Genomic DNA, 16,386 nt, shown 5'->3' with positions numbered 1-16,386 from the left:
ACTGAGCAAAGAGACACCTTTTAAAGTGGAGATTCTCTTCTATTTAGCAGCGGGGTGGGGGCTGTAACTGGCCCTATCCAGCCCCAGCACATCATCCCTCCAGTGGCTGTTGCTGGCATCCGCCTTATGTTTCTTTTTAGATTGTGAGCACTATGGGGACAGGGGACCATCTTATTTATGCATTACTTTGTTTTTTTTTAATGGTTGAAGAGCAGTATATAAATATTAGTAGTAGTAAATTTCATGGGTATCCAAGGGGTGGGCGGCGGGGGGGGGGGGAGGAATGTAAAAAGAAAAAAGAAGTTGCTTCCAATTATATGATACGGAAGTCCTCACTAGTGTCACACCCTGAAGACCCAACTCCTCCGAAAGAGGTTTTCCCAAACTCCAGCCCAAAGAGACCCATGCAGGAAAGAGAACAGCAGGCATCCTCTGCCTCACAGGTTGCATTACCTGGTGGCGATGAGAGGGAAGCTGTGCAATGGCTTATTGAGGGCATCCCTGCTTTGTGGGAGGTTGCTGTAGAAGAGAAGCTCCTTTTCTGTGAGGAGGGCAAGGATGTTCTTCGTCCCATCGCCAGGGAGCTGCAAAGACAACAGAGGAAGTCACAGAGGCACTTGACAGAGTCACCACAAGTCTCCAAGGTGCTGCCATCCCGAGGAAACAAAACCCTTCAGCACTTCCCACACCCAGAACTTCTCACCATTTATAGAAGTGGGAAGCACTTAAAGATTATTTTTAAAGACATCCAAATCAGGGCAGTACATCATCGTTATTAAATCCAAGTGTCATATACAAGTAGTAAGCAAGCTTTCAAGTGCCACATCACTCTTGTTTAGGTTAGATATAAAAAAGAACAAATAATAATAAGAGAAAATATTTATCTGGCTGAGAGCAGAATCCCAGACTAGACAGATAGTTGCATAACGTACACAGAGAAAAGGTACTTTGCAGATGAATTATGTTGAACCTTGCAGCAGGCACAATCTGTCTCAAGTTGCAGCACCACATACTGGGACAGAGAACAAGGGCCACTCTCCCTTTTATATTTTCAAAGCCCAGATGTTATTCAAAACCTATTTAATGTTTTACTGAACCCCACTGGAATTTTTACTGTTGACCAATATTCCTACCTGCTGTACCTTTTAAAATAAAAATGTGTACAAAGAAGATGGAAATCTCCACCTAAATCTAAATCATCTGTGACTAAGGAAAGTCAGATGCTCAGTTGCTATTCAAAGAACAACAATGCTCGGTAGAACAGATACCATTCTGGGTGGGCGTTGATAGGAGAAACCCTAGGTGAAGTTTCGCTCAGCTACACACTGACTGAACAATGCAGTCCTACAGATATTTACTTGCAAGCAATGCCCTCCTCAGACATTATACAAAAAAGATGCTGCATCCCAAAGCCTGGGCATGCCACTCATCTTCCTCCTGTGCGCAACTCATAGGAAGCTGCCATATACTGAGTCAGACCCTTGGTCTATCTAGCTCAGTATTGTCTTCACAATATTGACTGGCAGTGGCTTCTCCAAGGTTGCAGGCAGGAATCTCTCTCAGCCCTATCTTGGAGAAGCCAGAGAGGGAACTTGAAACCTTCTGCTCTTCCTAGAGCGGCTTCATCCCCAGAGGGGAATATCTTACAGTGCTCACACATCAAGTCTCCCATTCATATGCAACCAGGGCAGACCCTGCTTAGCTATGGGGACAAGTCATGCTTGCTACCACAAGACCAGCAATCCTCTCCACAACTCACAATTACGGCAGTGTTCATCTGAAGAGGCGAATGCTGTAAGCAGGATCAGAGGTATTTCTGTGAATGGTGTGCTGGGGCAGCCCACGCTGCTGATCATGGAAGCGCCTGCCATTACGTCCAGTGTTTGTCTCTTCAGATGGACACTGTCACCACAATCAGTGCAGGAGGAGGAGTGAGTGACACGTCGGGGGTAGGACTTCTAGACCCACTTTGGACAGCATACATGAGTATACCATCCTTTTTTTAAATAAGGGGGGCGGTTTGAAGAGGGATTCAGTCTCACTATGTTCATTGGGGCTTATTCCCAGATTAGTGTGCTCAGGACTGCAGCTTAAAGGTGCCTTGTGTCTGTCGGTGGGTGGAGAGCTGGCTCAGCAGCAGCAGATGTGAAAAGTGACCTAGGTATCTTAAAGGGCAATAAGCTGAACACGAGCTGGGAGTGTGATGCGGCTACTAAAAAGGTGAATGCAATCTTAGGCTGCATGAACAGAGGCACAGTCTCCAGATCATGAGAAGCAACCATTCCACTCTCTTCTGCACTGGTCGGACATAGGAATATAGGAAGCTGCCTTCTACCAAGTCAGGCCATTGGTCCATCTAGCTCAGTATTGTCTACACTGACTGGCAACGGCTCTCCAAAGTTTGCAATTCTCTCTCAGCCCTATCTTGGAGATGCCAGGGAGGGAACTTGGAACCTTCTGCGTGCAAGCATGCAGATGCTCTTCCCAGAGCAGCCCCATCCCGAGGGAAATGTCTTACAGTGCTCACATGTAGTCTCCCATTCAAATGCAAACCAGGGTGGACCCTGCTTAGCAAAAGGGACAATTCATGCTTGCTAGCACGAGAGCAGCTCTCCTCCTCACTTGGACAACTGTTTCCAATTCTGGATTCCACATTTTATCAAGGGATAAACTGGGACAGGTTCAGAGGATGGGAAACCAAGAGAGTAAGAGGGCTGGAAAACAAGTTCCGTGAGGAACAGTGGAAGGAGCTGGGTAGGTTCAGCTTGGAGAAGATAAGTAAAATTAATGGGAGATATAATAGATGTCTTCAAATATCTGAAGGGCTTGTCACACAGAAGAAGGAGCAGACTTGATCTTTGTTGCTCCTGTCTTGAGGACAAGGTGAGAACCAATGGGCTGAAACTACAAGGGAGCAGATTGAGGCTAGACCCTAGGAAGAATTTCCTAACTGTAAGAGCTATTCAGCAGTGAGACAGTCTGCCTCAAACAGTGAGAGGCTCTCCTTCAGCCGAGGTCTTCAAACAGAGGCTGGACAGCCATCTATCAAGGAAGCTCTAGCAGTTTCCGGCACTGAGGAAGGGGCGGATGACCTCCAGGGTCCTTTATTTATTTAGCACATTCATTGACCACCTGACTTCCTTAGACTCGAGGTGGTTTACATAAAGTAAAACAACAACGAAGACAAGAGAAGAAGCGGGAGGGAAGGAAAAAAGAAAATGACGCCCCTCATACACACACACAGACAAAACTAAATGCCTGGCAAAATAGATAGGTTTTCAGGAACTTCTTAAAGGACAGAAGGGAGGTGGCATTACGAATCTCAGGAGGCAAGGTGTTCCATAAGGAGGAGGCAGCAACAGAGAAGGCCCTCCCATGAGCCCAGGGCCCCACGTACCTCCCCTGGGCCCAGAACTCTGAGAAGGCCCACCTGAGACGACCTCACAGGTCTTCTTTAGCACTCTAAAATTCTATGGATAATGCATTTAATATAATTGGTCACAAGGAGCCCTTATGATTCATTCTGCTATGGCCATAGACACAAATGAAAAGCCATGAACATGAACTGCTCACTGGTTATCTGAGTCCATTCAGTAACTTATTCAATTTGATAGGAACCGTTAAGGCACTTGGTACATGGTAAATTTGACAGAAATAACAACTGAGCCAGAAGGAAAAAGTCCTCACATGATTGATGAGTGGATCATTAAACTTCTCTTCTATATGCGGCACTTGCTCATGAGAATTGTCCTGTCAATGGGGCCATGTAACCCGGAGCAGAGGGGCAAGTGCTTCAGCGCTGGGAACCACTTCGGAAAGAAATCAGGACCGAAGGCCTCAACTGATTTACATGTAATTTTCACAAAAGGGACAGATGTCAAGCTATTGGTGCTGGATATATGCTTGTGATTCATATGGGATACTCTTCTTCAGATAAAGTTATTCTCAAAATTTTAGAAGTTAGAAAAAAAGTTATTGCTGGAAATATAACTGATTTAAATTTCTTGTCATTCTTCTCCCCCACCCCGCCCCGATACTTCCATTATTGCTCACTGCTCATTTTCCCCATTATAATACAGGATATTTCTGAAAGCAACATGCTGGGAGTAGGAATGGGCCTACCACACCAAAATATTTAGTTTGCCCTAGTGGTATTTACATCAAGATAGAAAGCTTTCTCGCTAATATACAGCTAGATTGGTCTCACTATCATGTGATCATTTGTGGTAGCAAGCATGACTTGTCTCCTTAGCTAAGCAGGGTCTGCCCTGGTTGCATATGAATGGGAGACGTTGTGTGAGCGTACCGTAAGCTATCCCCCTTAGGGAATGGAGACACTCTCGGAAGAGCAGAATGGTCCAAGTCCCCTCCCTGTCATCTCCAAGATAGGGCTGAGAGAGATTCCTGCCTGCAACCTTGAAGAAGCCACTGCCAGTCTGTGAAGACAATACTGAGTGAGATGGACCAAGGGTCTGACTCAGTATATGGCAACTTCCTATGTGAACTAGCAACTGCCTCCCTCCTGAGCCTCAGCGATCCCATCATCTCTAGGAGAGAGCTGTGGCCCTGGCCAGAACACTGTAGTGCACCATTTCTCAACAGCTGCCACTGGCAATTAGTGCTACCACTGGATGAAAAGGGGCATTCTAGGGTCTGTGAGCTAACATTTACCTCCTTCCTGTGTAGAACTCTAGAGACACTACGAATACAAGGGATATTTATATTTCACTTTTCAACAAAAGTTCCCAAAGTGGTTTACAAAGAAAGATAGACAGAAAGAAAGACTCCCTGTCCCCAAATGGCTCACAATCTAAAAAAGAAACATAAGATAGACACCAGCAACAGCCACTGGAGGGAAGCTGTGCTGGGAATGGGTAGGGCCAGTTGTTCTCCCCCTGCTCAATCGAGAGAATCAACACTTTTAAAAGGTGCCTCTTTGCTCAGTTAGCAGGGGACTGCTAACTGAGCAACTACCACCTAACAGCTAACTAACTAACTAACTAACTAACTAACTACCACTTCTGCACCTGGAACTGAGCTCTGGTTTTCCTCCTCTTGCTTCTAAATCGGTGTTATTTACAGTGTTGTTTTGATTTGGTTTGGCCTCTTTTATTCCCTAAACCATTAATTCTTCAGATTGCGAGCCCTTTGGGGACAGGAATAGTTGGACCAATGGTCTGACTTAACAGACCCATCCACACATTATGTTCAACACGTGTATGGTGAGTGTAGGGCTGCTCAATTCTGGCCCTCCTGCAGATGTTGGCCTACAACTCCCATAATCCCTGGGTACTGGCCACTGTGGCTGGGGATTATGCGAGTTGTAGTCCAAAAACAGCTGGGAGAGGCAGTGTTGAGCAGGTTTGGTGTACAGTGTACAGAGGTACAGATCTGTACACCAGTACAATCATTCACACATTATACTGAGTGAAGTTACATAAGTACACTTCCTACCTGTGCCATGCATTTGAAGGGCCTGCGTCCAAGTTCACTTTTAAAAAGAACACAGGTACACTCATTCACACAAACATGTGTACGTGTATATGGCATGATGTCTGTATTGAGCTACTTTGAGACCATTTCATGCGTTCACATGTGACCAAACACACCAAGGTCTACGTAACCCGACAGCAGACTTGAAACTTAAGTCCACAAGAATCACTCGCCCACCCATCTACATCTGTTTATTTGTGTCAATTGTGGCCTAAAAGGAAAAAAAGAACCAATGTTCGTAAAGCTTCCCTGCCTGTCGACCAGGAGGCTTGGGGGGGGGGAGGGGGACAAGCTTGCCACAGTGATTGGCTATGAACAAGCCTGCTTCAAACATTACACAAATAATATGCAAATTATCCATGTGTATACCCTGCAGTACAACTTGAGTGTGAAATAGTTGACAAAGGCTACAGCGAGGTTGGGTCACCCTTCTGTCTGTCATGTCCGCAGATCTGTTTTCCTCACGAGCAGCCGTGCAATTTAGGAACACATTCAGTCTGCAAACTACGAAGCCCATCATCATTACCTGCTCAGTGAGCCAGCCAGTGTGCTTGATGTCTCTGCTGCCTGCAATGTCAACTCCAGCCTGCAAGGCCCTCAGCTCCTCTTTGGCTCTTGGCAACAGGGCGCTGATGTTGCTGTGAATGGCATTGAACCATGCCTGGGCAGAGACTTCATCTTTTGCTCGAAGAAACAAGGGAATCCGTCCATCCGCTGAGCACACTTCGAGGTACCTGTGTTGAAGAAGACCTTTGAGACCAAAATCTTCCTGGCAGCCAGGATGCAAAAACTGCTGTTGCAATAAGCACCAAACAGTTGGTACTTTTCAGGTTGCAGAGTCTGAAAGGCATCTTCTGAGTTGCGTGAATCCTCCCCACCATCAGTTCCCATCGTTTGCTTGGATGGAAACCAGCCGGGAGTAAACCCCATCATGAACCTGATCTGAATTTGGAGGAACCTGGGCCCTGTTTGTGACAAGTGTAGATTTCCAGACTAGGGGAGCTGTATTCCAAATTCCCCACTTCCCAATTTGCGCCACCACTATTGTAGCCAATACAGAGACCTAGATACAAGTGTGCAGAAAGTCTGTTTATTCAATTCAACTCCAAAACCACTGACACCATGTCTCCATGCAATAGTGTAACTCTTGCTTCAGCTCTGCTGCCTTGTCTTTTATCTAAGAATTACATTAATGCTGCATCATAGGGACAAATGTGCTCACTAGAAATAAAACTCATTAGAACATAAAAGCCCTGTAGAAAAGCCAGGAGAGTGATGGGCCTTGGTGGGGTGACTCCGTTACCTGTTTTCTGGATCATTGGGAAGACATTTCCTTGATATGTAACACATCTTTAAGGGGACATTCTTGCCCTCCTTGAGGTCCCGTAGGGAAAGGGCAGGGGAGGCTTGCTTCTGAAAGGCCGGTGATGAGTCCCAACTTACAGTTGCACCAGTTGAGGAATTTTTAAAGTAGGGTGAGATCTCCTTCATGTATTTGACTGAAACAGAACAAAAAGGAACAGAGAGCATTCAGCTGCAATTCAAAGTATTCTCTTATGAGTCCTGCCTCTGCCAATACGGCCATTATCCAGAGCTGAGCCACATTAGTACAAGCATAAGCTAGAGCAGACTTCACCAGATCTTACAATAACTCCATGCACGACTACCATAGATAGATACAGGCTGACAACCTGACAAATGAAGCAAGGATGCAACAAGAGGCTGCTCTTAATAAAGCCGGAGCTTCCCAATGCTGGGGCAGATATGTGGAAATGGGGGGAGTGTGTTTTGCTGAACCTCATTGCCTCTGGAAGCGTTCTGTGCCTTCTGAAAATATGTCCCTGAGGATTGCATAGCCCTTAGGGACATGTTTTTGGAAGGCACAGAGCACCCTGGGGAGCAAGGAAGATCATGAGCTCCAGTAGTGGGGAAGCCTCTTGCTGCATCCTTACATAAGAACAGTCCTGCTGGACCAGGTCCAAGGCCCATCTAGTCCAGCATCCTGTTTCACACAGTGGCCCACACAGTGGCCCTTGCTTTGTTAGTCAGAATGTAAGCCACCATTTCTCAAACTGGGAAGGATTTTGACCCTTTTCTTTTGAGAGTTGGAAATGGGAATCTGCTTTACTGAGTGGCACACTTGCATTTTCTTAAATATAAAATAAACGTAAAAGCTACATTAGCCAAACTAAATGCCATGAGACTCTTCTTGTTTTTGTTGCAACAGGTGAACTATCTACAATCAGCAAGAATGAGCTTCCAGTTTCTATGTTCTACCTACATAGCAAAACAGTGGCAGAAGCTCAAAAGTACACTTTATCCACACATTATGTGCATCACATATACAATCTGTATACTGTGTAAGAAAGTAATAAGCCTATTGTTGTGATCACAGGTCATAACATAGCATAACATTAAAAAAAAGAAATGCAACACACCAAGAAGTTACATCAGTTAAGTTGAGCTAAAACCAATGCTACATTTTAGAACATATACATTTCTTTCAGAGTTTAAAAGAAAGCATAACAAAAGTAGCGACTTGACAGCTGACATGTGGAACCGCATCTGCAAGATGATAAGTCAAAGGTTCTACCACCGACCCCTTAAGTTTATCTATCTTCAGTGTTTCCCCCCCGATCTCATCATATACAGGGCAATAGAGAATGTAGTGGATCATGTTCTCCACTTGACTATACTGTGTATGCACACACAGATCTGTACATACAGCATTTACAGTTACACATTATATTCAACATATATGCAGCAGCCCACTTCCTATCCGTACCCTGCAGTTAAGGGGGCCTGTACCCAGGTTTGCTTTTAAAACAAATGCACATACAGTCATTAATCCACACAACACATGTTCATATTGGATACGCAAACAACATAATTTCTGAACAGGACTACTGTCTTGTGCGAAATTGGTTTTTGTAGTCACCTATTGGGGTTATGCGTTCTCTTCATGGGAGTTGACAAATCTAGCAACATTTCCTCAAACTCTGGGGACTACTCTAAGCTGCTATTACACATATCAGTAAAGGAAAAGGTGAGCTTCTGGAGAAGGTCATGCAGAATGTAACCCCCATAAAAAGGGCCTATTCACTCAGTTGAACTTTTACTGTTAGGTACAGCTAATTTCATTTCAGGCAACTCTTTAATACCAGCACGTGAAATACCAGCACGTGACTGACATGTCATTTCTGTGTCTGCAGGGGGGAAAGACACACTATTTAAATTAACAAATGTGTTAACGAAGGTGATGTGTTGTGGGGAAGCAACATGAAATGTCATCCTCAGCAACAGCAAACAACTATTAAATACACATCGTTGAGCTTGAAATTCAATAACACCTTATATATTCAATAATGGAGACTTTAAAAAATTATGGCTATCAGAAAAAGAAAGTGAGGTCCAATTCTCATTGCTTAAATGAGCATATTGAAAATGACGCCATTTGAGTAGGTGGTTAATTTCTGCAACATCCTGCTCCCTGTTTTCGCTCTAAAAGCCCTCAAAATGGCTTATGTAGCATCAACACAGTATACAAATGCCACAAATGAAAAATAAGCTAATGCAAGCTAATCATTATCCAGAAAATAAAGCAACACACAGCTAAAAGCCAATAATTTTGAATTGCTATTAAAAGCTTGGGCAACAGGATAGGGCTTTGCTTGGTGGCTAAAAGATAACGTTCTAGTAAGAACTAATCAGCCTACTTTCACTGTCTCTACATATGGACTAAATTTGGTGCAAATCGAGGTCCACAAGTTAGATCTCCTGCACTTCAAATGTCCATGTGTCCGCCACCTTGGATCGGGGTGGATGTCATTATTAAAAACTGCACCATTGATGTGTCCCGGTTTATTACTCTCTTCAGCTGTTCCAAATTTGGTTCAAATCGGTTAGAAGGTCCTCAAGTTAGTGCACTTGCGCCTCAAAAGTTTATGCACTCACCATCTTGGATCAGGGTAGATGACATCATCACAAACTATGCCACTGAGGTGTCCCTGTGTGTGCCTACAACTGTACCTGATTTGGTTCATATTGGTCCAGGCGTTGCAAAGTTAATAGGCGGGGACATACGGACACACACACACACACACACACACACACACACACACAGAATGCCAGGCCATCTCAAAAGCCTACTTTCCAGTAAGCTAAAAATGAAGATGTCAGGTGAATGTTTCTGGGGAATGAATGCCACAAGCAGGGTGCCACCATAGAAAAGGCCCTCACTCTGGTCTAATTCAGGACAGTATGGTGTATGGGCCAGAGTGATGAACTTTGGTTGGAGAGAACTGAGTTCAAATCCCCAATCAGCTATGAAATTCACTGCTGTCCAAAATCACGCTCTCAGTCTCACCTACCTCACAGGATGGTTGTGAGGATGAAGCAGGGTAACCCATACCTTTGAGGAAGGGTAAGACAGAGTGGTGTTTAACAACAGCAACCTCCGAGAGCACCTGGGGAAGGGCATCCAAAGACGATCTCAGCTGATGAATAGGTGTACATAAGAGGGGACCCTGGCCTCGGACTGTCCAGGGCTTTATAGCCTGAGGCACCACTTTGAACCCAAGAGCAGCCATGTTGGATCATACCAGTAGTCTCTCTCCCACAATGACCAACCAGTTGCCCCAGGAAGCACACAAGCACGGAATAAGGGCAGCAGCCCTCTCCGACTGCTGCTCCCCATTAACTGCAGATATCATAATGAGCCATTGACTTGTTCATACAATGCATAATCAACTTGTGGAATTCTCTGCAACAAAATGTAGTGACCGCCAACAACCTGGATGGCTTTAAGAGAGGGTTTGGAGAACTTCATAGAGGTCTATCAACGACTACTAGCCGGTGGGCTGTAGGCCACCTCCAGCCTCAAAGGCAGGATGCCTCTGAGTACCAGTTGCAGGAAAGTAACAGCAGGAAAGAGGGCATGCCTTCAACTCCTGCCTGTAGGCTTCCAGCGGCATCAGGTGGGCCACTGTGTGAAATAGTATGCTGGACTAGATGGGCCTTGGGCCTGATCCAGCAGGGCTGTTCTTGTATTCTTATGACAACATTACTATTACTATGAATATTTATATTCCACTGTACAGGCCCATCCTTGGGGGTGGGGCCCCAGCGAGGTGAAGCGGAGGTGGGGAGATGCAGGGCTCCAGTGGGGAGAAGCAGTGATGGTGTAGAGATTCCTGCCTGGTCTCTCTCGATCCACCCCCACTGCTGCTGACCCCCAAAAGAGCAGCTTCCACCACAGCAGCTGTGCTCCAACCTAGTTGGGTCCAGCCATGGTGTGCTCTGCTGGGCTGCGTGCAGTCATGGCTCCAGCTGGGTTGGGCTCTTCTCTGGGCAAACCGGAGCTGCAGTGTGCATAGCTGAGCGTGCTGCGGGATCTGACTGGATCGGGAGCAAGCGGTTGCCGTGGGAGCTGCTCTCCAGGGCCAGTGGTGATTCCACTGGCGGAATTCAGTGCTGATGCCAGGGCCATGGAGATTCGAGGCTGGAATCTCCATGCCGCTACTGGCACGAGGCTAGGGATGCTGTGGGGCTCAGGGCAATGGCTCCAATTCCCCCTCTTCCCTACCAAAGGATGGCACTGCCACAAGATATCTTTCATCTACCGTATACTGTGGCTGGGGATGATGGGGGTTGTAGTCTAACAACATATGGGGACTCAAGTTTGAGAACCCCAGCATTAGAGCAGTGTTAGGAACACAGGAACATAGGAAGCTGCCATATCCTGAGTCAGACCATTAGTCCATCTAGCTCAGTATTATCTTCACAGACTGGCAGCGGCTTCTCCAAGGTTGCAGGCAGGAGTCTCTCTCAGCGCTCTCTTGGAGATGCTGCCAGGGAGGGAACTTGAAACCTTCTGCTCTTCCCAGAGCGGCTCTATCCCCTGAGGGGAACATCTTACAGTGCTCACACTTCTAGCCTCCCTTTCATATGCAACCAGAACAGACCCTGCTTAGCTAAGAGGACAAGTCATGCTTGCTACCACAAGACCAGCTCTTCTGGTTGGAACTGGTGGTACTTGAACACATGTGGTAAGTGGTTATGGCGCTGCTTTGAGGTCTGTTGCAGCACAAAAACTTGCAGCTGAACCTATATTTACTTCACAAACCTTTTTGTGGCTCTGCACTGGCATGGTAAATATAGAGTCTGTAGCAGCAAACATGGAGAATCAATCACACTGTGCCTTTATCACATGCCAAAACCTCTGCATGGATCCACTCAACCCGTGTTCTCTAAAGACAATCTGACCATGCCAAATGGATGCACATATGCCAGATGGCACCTAACCCCAAACCCTTTCACTTTATGCCAAAATCAATACTGACAGAAGTGTTTGCACCCCTAGTTGTTGCCAAAGTCGACTTTGGTAGACGATCAACATGTTTTATCCTGAATCCATTTTTGTAGCCTCCCTATCATAGAACTTTCCTGTCAGGAGCACCACAGATGGGCTACAGGTGCACAAGAGACTCCATCAATTACTCAAAAGGATTTTGCCTGGCCTCAAAGAGGCATTATGCCTGAGCACCAGCAAGACTCACATCCCAGGTGCATGAGATGTGCCAGGCAACTCCGTGCACTGAGTGTGCTGTCTGTACTGGTGTGTGATTGATGACTGATTAAGTGCCGTCAAGTCGGTGTCGACTCTTAGTGACCACATAGATAGATTCTCTCCAGGATGATCTGTCTTCAACTTGGCCTTTAAGGTCTCTCAGTGGTGCATTCATTGCTGTTGTCATCGAGTCCATCCACCTTGCTGTTGGTTGTCTTCTTCTTCTCTTTCCTTCCACTTTCCCCAGCATTATGGACTACTCGAGGGAGCTGGATCTTCGCATAATGTGTCTGAAGTATGATCATTTGAACCTGGTCATTTGCACCTCAAGTGAAAATTATGGATTGATTTGTTCTCTGATCTGTTTGTTTGTTTTCCTGGCTATCCACGGTATCCTCAAAAGTCTTCTCAAAAGTACTGGTGAGTACTTTACATATATTGGGTGCTCTGTGAATACGTGGCCTGCTTCTCAGGTCTTGTTTCTGAGGCAGGAAGAATACTGGAGGAATGGAAACATGATCTAGCTTCAGTGGAAACTATTTCAAATGGAATACTACTCCAGTCTGTCTGCAAGTTTGGACTTTAAAGCCAAGTTCCCAATTCTCAACACACCACTTTGCAATTTGGGTATGGTCCCCAACTTCTATTTAAAGCAAGGAGGGGAGTTGAGAGGAAATCAGGGAAGTTGGGTGGATATTTGACAGTGTGCTAACTAGATTACTCTCTACACTTGTTCCCAATACGTCGGATAAATGTTCCCGCCTGTGCAAGCTGTTCTCTGACCGCCAGCCAACAGGCAGTTCAAAGGCACTGGGATGCCAGCCAAGATTGCTCCAAGTGCGATCTAGTGGGAGCTTCTGTCGCTGCAATGGACCAGCTGATACAAGGAGAGAAAAATAGCTTGTGTATGCAAAGCAACACACTTCTGTTCACATTAACTAGAAGGGGACATCACACGGGAATCTGGGTACGGCGGGGCGGGGGAGTTGTATATCCAGCATCTGTGGGGGAAAGCTTGTAGCACAGAGGCTGAGGGACAAACTAGGAAGGTCCCCAATTCGAGTCTTGCTTTGCTATGAGCTCACTCAGTGGCCAGAGGCAACACATGGTTCTCTCAGCCTCAGCCCCCATTTGCCAGAGAAGGAGAATAATAGTCGTTCACACTACAGAGCTTTTTGCAGTGGTACTAAATTAATGGATGGCTTCACACAACAGGGAGAACTGGGAATTACCGGTTCTAGGAATGTGCCTGAACCCAACTTCCTATGCCGACACTGGGTGTGTTGTCCAAACCTGTCAATGTCGGCATATTCTGCCCTCCTTGTGGTTCCGAACCCATCTGTCCCTCAGTCAAAAGTTTAGTTATAGAGATGTTAGGTTCGGAACCACAAGTAGGGCAGAATATGTCAACCTTGGCAGGTTCTGACAACACAGCCAATGTCAGCATTGGTCGTGTTCTGACACCAGAAGTTGACTCAGTTCTGACACCGGAAGCTGGGCTTGCAGACCCACTCTGAAAACCGGTGCTTCCTAGTTCTCCATATCATGTGAAGCTGCCCAATGCGAGTGGGCAGCTTCACAGGAGAACATCCAGAGAGAGCACTATATAAGTCTGGGAAGGATTGCTGGTCTGGTGGTAAAGGTAAAGTATGCCGTCGAGTCGGTGTCGACTCCTGGCGACCACAGAGCCCTGTGGTTATTTATTTATTTATTTGATTTTTATACCACCCTTCCAAAATGGCTCAGGGCGGTTTACAATTAAAACAGAAAACATTAAAAACAGTTAAAACCGAGATACAAATATAAATACAAATTTAAAACAACTTAAAAAACAATTAAACTTGTCCTTGGTAGAATGCAGGAGGGCTTTGCCATTGCCTCCTCCCACGCGGTATGAGTGGTAGCAAACATTAATTGTCCCCTAGCTAAGCAGGCTCCACCTTGGTTTGCATTTGGATAGTACTCCCATTAGGGGATGGGGGCCATTGTTCAGTGGAAGAGCATCTCCATGCTTGCATGCAGAAGATCCCAGGTTCACTCTCTGGTATCTCCAGGTAGGGCTGAGAAAGACTCCTGCCTGTGTAGACAATACTGAGCTAGATGGATCAATGGTCTGACTCAACACAAGGCAAATTCCTATGTACCCAAATTATATAAGTACTGCTACTACTTGATGATGGTACCATTCTGCAAAGCACTGGAGACTTAAAAGGTTAACTACAGAACCCACAGCTGTCAATGTCATGGTATATACTGAAAGCAAGATATAACACTCAACTCTGGTACTCGCTGCAGGCATTAAGTGCATTTATTTATTTGGACAATTACCTCCCACCCACCTGCCATACAAAATGTTCTCAAGGCATTTTTTCAGCAGCTGCTCCAAAAGCTGAAGAGGCAAGGGAAGCTTTAAACTGAACCTCAGCTTGCCTCTTCAGCAATGGGAGTGACTGCAGGAAGGATATGAAAGAAAGCGTGGGCAGCACAGGCAGTTCTTGCCTACAGAGACACGTGCCTCCTTTGGATTCTGGCCATATGAGTATGAAGCTGCCTTGTACCAAGCCAGACCACTGGTTCATCTAGCTCAGGATTATCTACAATGAGCAGCAGCAGCTCCCCAGAGTTGAAGGGCTATATGGCTGGCACAAAGGTATAGGTGCAGAGGACACGGTCTTATACAGAGTCAGACCACTGATCCTTCTAGCTCAGCACTGTCTACACCGACTGGCGGTGGCTCTCCAGGATTTCAGGCAGGGATCTTTCCCAGCTCTACCTGGAGATGCCAGGGACTGAACCTGGGGCCTTCTGCATGCAAAGCAGATGCTCTACCACTGAGTTATGGTCCCGTCACAAGGCATATCCAAATGATCAGGACAGACAGCAATCATAACGCGGCCCCTCCACAAGGCCAGCCGTTCTGTGACTATCCACATGGATGGACCTTTTCCAATAGCCAGTGAATTTGAAAATTCCATCCAGTGCTTTCCAAGACCCCAGCTGGCACACTGTAGCCAACAAGGTAGCTTATACGTTGCTCCATAACCATGAAGAACATAGAAATATGTAAATAAGGTATTCCAAGTACAATAATGTAATCACTTCTGAGCCTTAGAAGAAAGTATCCCGTTCATTAATCAATAGTTGTGGAAACCACCATTCTTTTTAATACCTGCTGCTATTGAGCAGGTCACCAATATCAGGACTTGTTCAAGTCTGCATTTCATTGCATTTCCAAGCTCACATGTCTGTGTATTCTGTACTCAGTGGAGCCTCTCCTCCTCCACCCCCACCTAACCCCGGCTACAATGCTCTAAAATAATAACTGAACTGTGAAGCGTGAAAAGACAGAGATCTATGCCCAAATGTTCAAGCACAAGAAGCAACCATCGTGTGACAAAACCAAAACCAAAAAACCCACCACAATATACAGCAAGCCTTCCTGGAGCCTAGAACTTTGCAGCGGCAAGCAGACTCTTTTAGAGCATACCTTTGCAGTCCACAGGATCTGGCCTGCTTCAACCAAGTACTAATGCAGTTTCTGAAATGATTGAGCCAATGACTCAAGCTTTCCAAGATTCACCCAAATGTTTCCAGGTGTTGCCAATTTCCTTTGGAGTTACACAACTTCTCTGGTGCATGTCAGCCCCACGCAATATATGCTATTCTCAGAAATACAAATCCCTCACCAACTGTGAGGGTTCCATTCTGGGAAAACCTCACGGTTGGCGAATTTGCGGTAGATGAGCCACTGAAATAAGTGGCAAACAGGGGATGAGGGGAATCGTGGCCGTGAAAAGGCAGCAAAATACAGTTAAAAATAGAAAAAAGCATCCCCAACTCCCGGAAATCACCTCCTGACTCACGGAAATTACAAAAACACACACACACAACCAAACAAACCCAAATCGCCCAAAAATCTCGCCATACCGCAGATACTCGGATCGCAGTTGGTGAGACTGGCCATACTTGCCCAGTTGCGGATACTTAAAACTGCCATTGGGAAACCTGCAGTTGGCAAGGAATGACTGTATCACATTCTTCAAGCCTCCCTACCATTCAGCAACACTGTGGTCAAAAAACGACCTAGAGGGCATTTGTGCTGGACATGTGGCAGAAGGGACAGCTTACACCTCAGGCCTGGTTAAAGAAATGCTTCAGAGAACTGCTTCTTCAGGCTGAACAGTGGAGAACTTGTTTCCTTTTGCCAACTTCTCTATAATTGCAAGGTTGATTTTCTTTTGCTTCTAAGTGTGCAAACTTCTCGCAGGGAAGGGAAAAAACAAAACAAAACCCAGCTTTGGCCTGTGTTCCTGGCAGAGGCTTCT

At 45.9% G+C, this 16,386-nt stretch overlaps 1 protein-coding gene across 1 annotated transcript in view; it reads right to left on the bottom strand.

Moving 5' to 3' along the window:
• SNTA1 (syntrophin alpha 1) overlaps positions 1–16,386 on the bottom strand; it is a 90,219-nt gene that overhangs the window by 12,196 nt on the left and 61,637 nt on the right. Inside the window, exons 3-5 of the mRNA XM_053249882.1 lie at positions 6,797–6,992; positions 6,020–6,227; positions 454–584 (exon numbers count right to left, since the gene is read on the bottom strand). Of these exons, the coding sequence (XP_053105857.1) occupies positions 454–584; positions 6,020–6,227; positions 6,797–6,992 (535 nt within the window). The remainder of the gene's footprint in view (positions 1–453; positions 585–6,019; positions 6,228–6,796; positions 6,993–16,386) is intronic.

Source organism: Hemicordylus capensis, chromosome 4 (assembly GCF_027244095.1).
Source record: "Hemicordylus capensis ecotype Gifberg chromosome 4, rHemCap1.1.pri, whole genome shotgun sequence".
Taxonomy (NCBI): domain Eukaryota; kingdom Metazoa; phylum Chordata; class Lepidosauria; order Squamata; family Cordylidae; genus Hemicordylus; species Hemicordylus capensis.
Note: the sequence above shows the minus strand (reverse complement) of the source record. Positions and strands in the feature narration are given on the sequence as shown.